The following is a 10954-nucleotide window of genomic DNA, read 5'->3' as shown; positions in this document are numbered from 1 at the left end:
GCACGATGCTTCCTGGAGAAAAACTGGCAAAGGAAGGATTTTCACAACACCACCCTCAGCGCCCCCTTTTTTAATTCCCCTTCAAATCCCCTCCCTCCCTCAACCCGCCCCCGGAAAAGGAACACTGTAATATCAGACGCGCGAGAGCGTATCATTAACGGCGCGGAGGTAAACGTGAGAACACAAAACCGCGAGCTGCTTTCAATAGTGCCTCATAGTGCTATTGTTGCAGTATGTAACAGACCAAAAAAAAAAAAAAAAACAACAACCAACAACAAAACCAAACAATAAAGGATCCTACTTTAAAAAGTGCAACAGTTTAAGGTGCTGATGGCAAACGAAAGACCAACAGATGCTCTCGGAGCGCTAGTCAGACTGAAGAGGTGCCACCAAACGCTGCTGCTCCACGGTTTTTCTCACGCTGAAGAAGAAAAAATATCCAACAGCTGGAGGAAAAAAAAACACAATGATAACGACGACGACGACAATAAAGTTAACAAAAAAAAAAAAAAAAAAATAATCACCACCACACTCATCCGAAACACTGTAGAAACATGCAAAAGTCAGGTGGGCTGCTCCACAGTCCAACACAACAGGGTTTTCCTGAATGGAGCTCTACTGTTCTTGCAGTCAGAAGAAGGTGGATGAGTCTGTGTGGGATCTGAGAGCTTGCTGAGGGGTGAAGTGCTGTGAAGCCCACTGCTCGATGTTGGATACAACATGCTGGAAAAGCGCGAGTAAAAGCTGCTGGCTGCGACAGACAGAAGCAGTGGAGGGTGCGGGAGAGGAGAACAGGTGGAGCTGGGGTCTGGGTTGATTTATAGATTGAGGCTGGGGTGGGAGAGGTGAACGTGTTGGTCTGGGATCAGCTGAAATGTGGGCAGGGTTTTTTTTGGGGGTGGCGCAACTATGTTCAGCTTCAGGTGGATGATCGGGTGTTTGGTGACTGGCTCGCATGGAAGACGGCTTCACGGTCCCTTTTATTTATTTATTTTTTATCTCCAAACATCTCGAGATCTCCAAGCGTCCCAAAGCGCCCCCTCAGTCTGCTTCTCTGGAAGCTTGGCCTCTCTTCCCAGTCTACTTGCATTTGTCTGTTCATCCTTCTCTCGAGCTCCGCAGTCCATCGCAGTTTTGCTCTCCTCTTCTCCTTCTCTCGCTTAAGAAGGCAAAACAACAAACAGGCCAAGAAATAAAAATCAAATAAAATTCAAATTAAATGCCATAAGGGACATGCATTAAAAAATGCAAAAAAATAAAAATAAAAAATCCACATCTCCCGGAAAGGATTTACACTTGTTCTATTTCATCACCCTTATGGTCCCACACAAAAAAAAAAAAAAAAAAAAAAAAAAAAAAAAAAAAAAAAAAACGAACAGAACTGAAAAATGTAAACGAATGGTGGTAGTAGCTGCTGTAAGGGTGCCCTGCCGCAGAGGGGATGAGCGCAGGTCGGCCCTCCTCCGTCAGCGGCACTCCTCTGCCCCGTGGACTCGGCTCGGTTCTGCCGCACTCTACGGCAGGATGGTGGTGATGAACTCGTAGAATCTCTTCGAGTATTGCTCCGGGTTCACTGTGGAAATCTCTGCCCCGGCCTGAAAAACAGAGGGAGGGAACAATGACGAGCAAGTCTCTCAGCTCCACTGGCCACACACAGTAGTCTATATGCAGCTCTGCATACTTTGTTATCCTCCCAATTTCAGCCTGTTCTTCAAATGGTCTGGACCCACACAGAGCAGGTCAAAGCTGTTGAAACAAATATTTAATGAAGAAAAGACTAATCATGACTGCTCCAAAACTCACTCCGTGTTTGACGGTCTTCGCTGCGTGAGCAGCCTTTTTCTTGGCATCGTAATGTTGCAGGATGTCGATCACAGCCATGAAATAGACCTCCTTCCTTGGGGAGTCTGTGGGGACAGAAACACACAAGCTGAGAACTTCATAAGTTCTCATAAGGATCAGTAAAATGTCAAAAAGTTAGTCATCCGCCTTCAAGCGCAGGTCTGGATCGTGGATTACATGTTTCCTCGATCAGAGAGAAAATCATTGCGAATGCCTCATGGTTTAATTTGTGCAATGCCTCGGTTTTAAATTTTAATCACCGTGAAACCGGAGCTTTGTGGCACATGTAAACACATGCTCCTGTTGAAATCGTATTTGAGTTCACCAAACATAATACCCACGCCAGTAAGAGATTATATTTCACTTAAATAGAATCCCTCTGAACTCACTCTCATGGCTCTTGATGGCATAGACGTCGATGGTGGGGTCGAAGTCTCCGGGCGAGAGCGGCTTGGTGCTGTCCAGCGTGTTACTGGGGCTGTCTGGGGGAGTCCCCACAATCCCACCGTCACTCTCTCCTTCATCCTCTCCTTCATTGTCCTCACTCTCCACCTCCTCCTGCTCCGCACGCTCCACATCGTGGATCCCCACCAGCAGGCTGTAGTCCATCAACTTTAGCAAAGCCAGGAACTACAGAGCGAGAGCGAGGGACAGGGAGGTTATTTAATCATATCTATAGTGAAATGCTGTATTTTGAGTATTACACTAAAGTAAATGTAAACGTAGCGATGACTGAGGATGAGAAGTTGAACTTGAAACTTAAAGAAAACACATTGCAAACACTTACCTCCACGTCCTTCCTCAGCTTGTCCAGGAAGATCTTCTTGTTTTCTTCATCGATGTAGATTTTCTGGCCATCGTTGATGAAATCATTGTCTTTGTATGTGGGCAGCTCCTTTGCCTGAAAAGCAGTACGTGTTTAATGAGCACCTGCTGTCACTCACTTTTAGGATTTATTGTTAAGCTTAGTAAATAACTACAACGGGCCAAAAGCGTTTGCACCAGCAAGATTGTTAACCTAGTTAAAATGCAGCAAACAAATGGTAAAAACACACTTTTCTCAGATTTTTTATCAGATCTAATCATACTGCATTCCTAGTCTTTTCTCAAAAACTACACTCTCTAAGCTGAATATTATTAATCAATGTTATCTCTTATTAGGTATGACACACTATCATCTCCACGCTCCTGACAAACCCAGCTTTCAGCTGCAGTTCTTCCTCAGCCCCTAGAGAGCGCTCTACAGTCACAAAAGAGAAACAGGCTCAGCTGAATGCATGACACTTCCTTATAAAAGGAACCTCTCAGGGATGTAATGAGAAATAAAGACGAGAAGAATAAAGCCCTGATCTCAGTGAGATCTATAACCAGGCACTAGACGTTTCTACTATTTTTAAACGCTTCATTACTCACTACTGGCCTTTGAGATAGAACCTTCCATAAATAAAGACGTGTCCAAGAAAGCACCCAAAAACACATCCTTGTAAAAGCTCAGATCACTTTTAGCACTGCTTTGAATTCAAAAGCATTTTCAGGGTAGAACTCTGTAATATTTGATATCTAATAAACACACAGTCATCACTAAGGCTTTTTGAGGGATTATAAAAGAACAAAAGACAGAAAAAAAAAGAATGTGAATTACACAATGCTGGAAATAATAATAACAACAATAATAATAATAATAATAATAATAATAATAATAATAATAATAATAATAATAATAATATTATTATTATTATTATTATTATTATTATTATTATTATTATTATTATTGGGTGGCACGGTGGTGCAGCAGGTAGTGTCACAGTCACACATAGCTCCAGGGACCTGGAGGTTGTGGGATCGAGTCCTGCTCCGGGTGACTGTCTGTGAGGAGTGTAGTGTGTTCTCCCTGTGTCCGTGTGGGTTTCCTCCGGGCGCTTACAGACAATGAATGAATATTATTATTATTATAAAGCAGAAGTAGTAGCAGTACAGAAGTTTAAGTACCAGCAGCAGTACTAATATTAGACTCCAAACTATTCCAATTATTCCTGAGAGATTTCTCCATAAACTGTTTAAAAACTACAGTCTAAATAACTGCAGAAGAATGAGTCTAAATTGGTTTCACACCGACAGTTGTATGTGCTGCACTCTCCTGTTGGACATAAAATTGGTCTGAGCTACCAGTGACGTGAGGAGAGGTCAGAAACCGATGACACTATCTTTGCACCCATGTGGGAGGTAACTATTAAACAGACCACTGCTCTCCAACTGGCTGCACATGGATTATTCTGCATCTTGGTGCACAACCGTTGAAAACATTTCAAATTCATTACTCTGATTGTGTGCCGTAGCCGAAGTCTGCAGTAATGTGTAGTGTTTAATGTTTTACAAAATATCTTTTTAAAAGTGGGGTGTGTTGTTCTGCACTGAAAAAAACAAGACATAACCCTTTTGAGGGCGCGGCTAATTACTTAAACACTAGAGAGCCAATGTAAACCCAAACCTAAACTGAGAGAACGGTCAAAAAAAAATAAATAAATAATAAATATATGTAACTGAAAAGCCATAAATAAAATGTTCTATAACAAATTACACACACACACACACCCTTATGTGAAGCTCAGTAAATAAACACTAAAGTGTAGTGTTCACTTACAATTAACAAAGAATGTAACTTGAGCTAATGCACACACTGTTGCATAGAACTGTATTAGCTTTGCCTGTAAATCTCCAAGAAACCTCTAGGAGTCTGCTCACAGTTTCAGTATTTATTTGGATTTAACATATAAAATAAAACCCAAATAATTGTTCAGAGTTATCACACAGTTCATGATTAAATTCACAATATGCATTTCTTATGGAGACACATACACCTCTCACAGACAAAACCAGCTATTTCTGTTCTTTGGTTAAAGAAGAAAAGAAAAGGTCTCTTTGATCTGAATATCATATGTCGCTCTTTCACAGTGCTCCGTAAAATCCGCTTTCAACTTAATCACTTGGTTTAAAACTGTGTGCGCTGCTCCACAACCTATAAAAAACCCACGCCTCAGTGAGTTTGGAAACACCCCCTTGCGTACCCCCTGACTTTACTACATATCCTATTCTTTATTATATGCATAATACCAGTTATTTATCATACAAATCTATTACAATTAAACCCACCATCTCTCCTCATGATTGAGGGCAGTTCAGGTTTATTCTGAAGTGTATAGAGAGTAGAGGATCGATGCTGAATCGAGGTCAATGATGGCTGAAGGGAGCTCAGCTGAGCTGGTCTCCTCCAGGCCCTAAATCTACATCAGATAACAGCATCAGAACAGACAGCCATCAGAAGATGTACATTAACAGGCCATTACTGTCATGTTATAGGATGTGTCATGTGTGGGTGCCTCAGAGCTGCGTACAGGGCCTGGTCACGATCAGGAGATTATGTTCTGCAATTCTTTATTACGAAACAGGAAGCCATTTTTACCATAAAAACTTATTTAATATTTAACAATATTAAAGTTTATCTTATTTAGTTAATGCTCAACTCATTACATGAATCAAACGCTCCACGGAGCTGGTTCATCTCATGGGGGCAGCCGAGTTTAAAATAGGTTTAGTATAAAACCTCTGACACCTCCCGCACAGTAGGTGTCAGTAAAATGGCAGGGATTTGGGGCTTTTTCTTACTAAGCTTTTTTATTTTATTTTTTTCAGTCCAGCTTTTGTATTTAAAGATAATGTGGTCGAAAAATGACTGGCAAAATGACATTATTTTTGTGTGGCTAACTGTAGTGATGATACATTATGGCGACTGAGCAGCCAAACAACAAAACTCATTAAATTGGCTTTTATTTTTAATTTGACCACAGCGATATGAGTGGACTAATAAAGCTTTATCATGTTATTATTATTATTATTCCTGTGCATATCTGTAATAACAAATCAGGTATTCAACCAAATGAAACAACTACAGACTTCAAATGTGGTCCAAAAACTCAGATTTCATTAGAATGGCAGTAAGTTTCTTCAAATGGCTACAGAATTATGAACACTCCTGCACAAGTGACATGTACTGTTGATCTTCTAAATGAAGGAGATATAAAATTCAGCAAATAAACTGTACTTTTGCATAAAAACATGCAGAAGTGTATATAATGTTCACTTTAAAGATACAAAGTATGTAACTTTACCAGATGCACCAACTATTGCATAGGAACTCTTGCATTCTATCTCTGAATCTCTAAGAAAATCACTCTCTCTCTCACACACACACACACACACAAACACACAGACAGCTATTCCAGGCACAACTTCAGACTCGTCTGAAACACTGCGACCCCTCAGCTGCTCATCAAACACAAACCAGTCGAGGAGAAGCTTAAATGACAGCAATCAGACAGTTCTGCTGCAAGAAAAGAGGCTAATCTCCATCCTCCAACAAACACCAAGCAGCTGCTATGACACACGGCAGGCGAGAACATACACAGGACCTTTCAGAAACCTGGTGAACTTGCTCAGAGAAGAAAAACAGGATAAAAGCAACACCCAAGTCTCCCAAATAGATAGAAGTGAAGCAAATGGCCATAAATCTACTGCACGCTTGGGCACTATTTATAACATCAGCCCCTTGAACACTACACTAACTCCTGTCAGTCTGTACACTTCTGTCTGCAGAGGATGTCTTCTGACTTAAATAACAGTTATGAGATGGTGTACCTCTGAGAGAAGCTCAGGGTAAGACATTCTGTACGTGTGTGTGTGTGTGTGAGAGAGAGAGAGACAGAGATGGTGTTTATGATAGAATGCGTATCCTAATCTTCAGGAAATAATTATTAAGCTTCAGACTAAAAGCTTTTAGATGTAGTAACAAATAGCTTGGCCTTATAATCTTTAGGATATAAACATCAAAAAGCAGATGCATTTTTATATGAGACTAAAGAAATTAGCCTATTAAGGTTGCATTCAAACAGTTTATCCTCCACCTTAGAAGCAAAATACACCTTAAGAATAGGTCTTGGCAAATTGGTATGTGTTAAAACCCCCCGCCCACTGCGCAAATGTGTGAAGCAATCTCACAAAACCATCTGCTGACTTGCTCCATCACCACAGTGTAATCTGAGCAGAGAGAATACAACAGCCTCATGTGAGAATATAGTTTAAAGTCTACAGATAACACCAGAAAGAGGGCTGCACAATAAGTATTTGATTAAAGGTGAGGTTCACAAAACAAACAAACAAACAAAAAAAAAAAAACACACATTATAACGTTTCCTCACCATTTGCCGCTCTCCAGTCTGTTTGAGTGTGGAAACCGGTCTAATGTGTTTATTAAAGTGGCTCTGATGCTAGGCTTCCCCTCTCTCTGCTTAATTCAAACAGTGAATATAATCTTACAGCTTACAGGCAGGTTAAACTGTGTGTGGATTAGCCCTGGATTAAGACTCATTCAAAAGGTATTGCATGGTGCTCCATCACTCCCAAAACCACACTTCCACTGCTCCCAAAGACAATCCTAAGTGGTTCATTCCCCTCTAGCTGACACGGCACTGGGCATGTTCACCATTGTCGTTCTATGTAGACAATACAAGCAGTTTGTGTGTCGTTGTTCCTTTGTGTATTAGATGTACCAATAACTTTTAAAAGTGTTTTTTGTGACGTATAAATGTACTTCACAATTCAAACATTCTCCTGTTCTTTTTCATTTTATTGTAACTGTTATGCAGTATTAAAAATAACTGTCCTTTAATTCAACTCAAAAGAACTCCTAATATCTTATTTCACTATTACCAGAGGTGTATGGATACTTTTGCACATCATAAAACACCACGCAAACTCACCAGACCACACTAAACACGATGGTATGTTAAATGTTTGCACAATCATTTGCTCCACTGCTATTTCACAATAATTAACAGCAGGGCAGGAAGCCACAAATGACTGCAGCTGACTCAGAGTGAACTAAACTACAGGTGCTCGCCCAAATGAAGCACGATGACCCACGACCCGACACACACAGCTGCCATAATCAACAGCTGGAAAGCAGCCTGAGGGTGTTGGCATTTCGTTGCCTCTGGTGACAACCAGTAGATAGGTTTATTTCTGAAGGGTCTTTGAAGAACATGATCATGTTTCCAAAGCCTGTATATAATAAATATAAACAAACAGTTGAGAAGTCTTTCAGGGTGGTGAAAATGTTCTGGTCACTATCACCACCACTGGGGACAGACTAAGATCCTCTAGAATTAAGCATTAAATTTAAACCTGTAAATTATGTAGAAACACTGAAAAATTGTTGTAAAACAAAAGAGCAGCTGAAGCTCAATTCCAACTAAACTTGGCTGCCTGGAGAATTTGGCAATATCTCTTTAAAAGTATGTGTTAAGCCTAATTCAACACCAATCCAAAACACTCCACCTTAAAAATAGAACTCAAAGCGTGTAACGAGTGAGATATTTGTGTCTTCTTTAAAATAAAACCTTACCTTCTCTTTGTCACTGGCCTCTCTAGCAACAGTAGATCCCTTAGGAGAAAAAGAAAAAAAAAAGAGTGGGGGAAAAGACATGTCAGTACAGTGTCAGTTCATATTACTATCATCCGTCAGTGGAGCGTACAGGACGACACCATCTCTCAGTTTCTAACTTCACCCACCTTCAGGTCATACTTCTTATAGACAGACAAACGGTGGCTGAAAACGTTGCGAGTGACGATCATGTAGGTCTCGTCACCGTCGACAGTGAGGCGGTACATACCCAGGAACTGAGGCAGGAGGGTGGTGCCATGACACTCCACAATATACTGTAATAAAGAGACACCACATCGATTAAAACACGCCCAATTACTGAAAGGAGGTCTCTTTCAGGGGCATAAATAAAAATATGGTTTGCAAACTGTTAGAAAATAGTGGTCAGTAGTCAGTGGTAAGGGTCTTTGAGCTGTACCTGGTGATATTTTTTTAGGATGTTGTGCATCTCTGCCACGTCTTCGCTGCTGATGGTTTTGATGACGTATCTCTTATCGTATGAAGTGTGAAAGCGAGCGCCGCTGCGGCCCTGAGCCTCACTTACCAAAGGTGCACTGCGAGTCAGAGAGTTCTAAACACACACACACACACACACAGAGAGAGAGAGAGCCAGACTTCATGAGATGGCAAATCCATTAAGGAGTTTATACACTTAGATTTCAACTCTTGCCTTGTCGCACTGACCACAAAATTTCACCTTTGGAGTGACACCTCTCTTATAGTTTTTGTGTGTGGGTTTCCCCTTTAAGATGCCCATCTGATCAGACTCATCAAACAAGACTTTAGCCCTATTAGGACAGGATTAGTCTGACCTGTGAACATGGGGTAACGTAAATATTACCAGAGTACCTCAGTAATTTAATCCCGTCTGAATAGATTACTTCAGTCATTTTTCCGGAGTGTGCGCTTCCTTTTCAGGAAATATTCCACAGCCTTTTACCTACTGTTTAACAAGCAGTGAAAATAAGCCCTGATTATATTAACCCGATTGACATGTGAGGCAGGAGTTATTGCGGGTTTTCTCAAGAGTGAAGGAGCTGGAGGAGGCTTTATTGACATCATATAAACTGTTTGAGTATGTGGCAAACCTTGGGGTGAACGATGTGCAACTTTAAAATCCACAAGACGACCTAAAGGATCGCTCTGGTGAGGGTAGATATATATATGTTTTGTGTACAAAAGCAGCTAGAGATGTGTTATAAAAGTGTATCCTATTCATACATTTACTACTATTTAATGGTTTATAAGGACAGTTTTAATAACAGTGTAAAGGACAACTGAAGTTGTTTTTGGCCATTATATGTTTAAAGGACCAGAAAGAAATGTGGTTCTCAGAAGAGTACTGACTGTCTAAATACTCCAGTAGCACTGCTGTGTCTGATCCACTGTGACGTCAACGTGTAAGTGTGTGTAGCCACTCCCATCTGTTATTTTCACCAAGATTTCTTATCCAGTGTGAATAATATTATCATAAACATTACTGATGTCACGTGGTAATATTGACATTACTCCATCGCCTCATGTAAAACTAATTAAGCCCGAATAGGGCTTATTTCAGCCTTTGTTTAACGTAACCACTGCAACTCCTAACATATTGATGAGCTGGTCCCTGCTGTTGGGGTCTGTTCAGTGTCATAGATGCAGTTTTAACATCTAGTGAAAAGCCTTCCTAAAAGAGCATAAGCTGTTACTGCAGCCAATGGAGGACAAACACCCTATAAATACCTGTCATTTCAGAAACAAAATGGATAAGCCAGTGTCCACAAACTTGTCTACTGGTGACAGCTATGGATAAGACTAACTACTGGCACAGTAGCAAATGAAAGATGACATAAACGAGGACATACAATTCTTAAGCGATGATATAAATATAAATATAGTGTAAGACATTGAGCTCAGAGCCTACTACAAACAAGAACAGTCCCAGAAAAAAAACAAAAGCACACCACATAAAATTTCATTTAAAAGCTTAATAGTATACAGATTGCCTTTTTGATCAGACTCAATTTTGACTGCACTTACTTCAATCTATAAATAAAAAAATTATATCTCTGCAGACCATGTAGTGGAAACATGTAGTGGAAATTTCAATAAAGATTTAAACAGTATAAAACCTGTCCTAACTATTGTGCTTAGACAGGGAATCTGAGCCAGTGTTTTTCATTGGACAGTAGTTCAGACAGTGTGTATGAAAATACTTTTTCCTCTCTCTCTGGACGAGCGTTACGGTCTGTCGGGACAAAGCCAACTACGCTGCTTTAGAATGGGACGCTTCATGTTCTTCACACAAAAACAGGATGGAAACCCAAAGTATGAGCCCCAAAACAGAATGGCTGTCTGACCACACACACTCTTTGAGAGTTTTGTGTTCTTGCTGGAGCCTTTCTGTCAGTGTGTGCGCCCCAGTTTCAGAGGGTGAGGAAAAAAAAAAAAAAAAAAAAGAAAACAAAACCCTTTGCTGAGGTGATGTGACGTACTTGAGAGGACCACAGGGCTGGAGGCTCGTCTCAGAGAGAGAGAGAGAGTGTGTGTGTGTGTGTGTGTGTGTGTGTGTGTTTTTGAGTGACAGACACAGCTGTAGACACTGCCATTCTGTCCCACCGGCTGTCTAACCCT

At 40.7% G+C, this 10954-nt stretch overlaps 1 protein-coding gene across 1 annotated transcript in view; it reads right to left on the bottom strand.

Annotated features, from left to right (window-relative positions):
* Nucleotides 1–1383: 1383 nt before the first annotated feature.
* pip4k2aa (phosphatidylinositol-5-phosphate 4-kinase, type II, alpha a) overlaps nt 1384–10954 on the bottom strand; it is a 28872-nt gene continuing 19301 nt past the window's right edge. Inside the window, exons 4-10 of the mRNA XM_066680147.1 lie at nt 8757–8909; nt 8467–8613; nt 8300–8338; nt 2630–2743; nt 2232–2472; nt 1804–1907; nt 1384–1595 (exon numbers count right to left, since the gene is read on the bottom strand). Coding sequence (XP_066536244.1) covers nt 1515–1595; nt 1804–1907; nt 2232–2472; nt 2630–2743; nt 8300–8338; nt 8467–8613; nt 8757–8909 — 879 coding nt within the window. The 3' untranslated portion in view covers nt 1384–1514. The remainder of the gene's footprint in view (nt 1596–1803; nt 1908–2231; nt 2473–2629; nt 2744–8299; nt 8339–8466; nt 8614–8756; nt 8910–10954) is intronic.

The sequence above is a fragment of the Hoplias malabaricus genome, chromosome 1 (assembly GCF_029633855.1).
Source record: "Hoplias malabaricus isolate fHopMal1 chromosome 1, fHopMal1.hap1, whole genome shotgun sequence".
Lineage (NCBI taxonomy): Eukaryota > Metazoa > Chordata > Actinopteri > Characiformes > Erythrinidae > Hoplias > Hoplias malabaricus.
The sequence above is the reverse complement of the archived record's forward strand: the minus strand, read 5'-3'. Positions and strand labels throughout refer to the sequence as shown.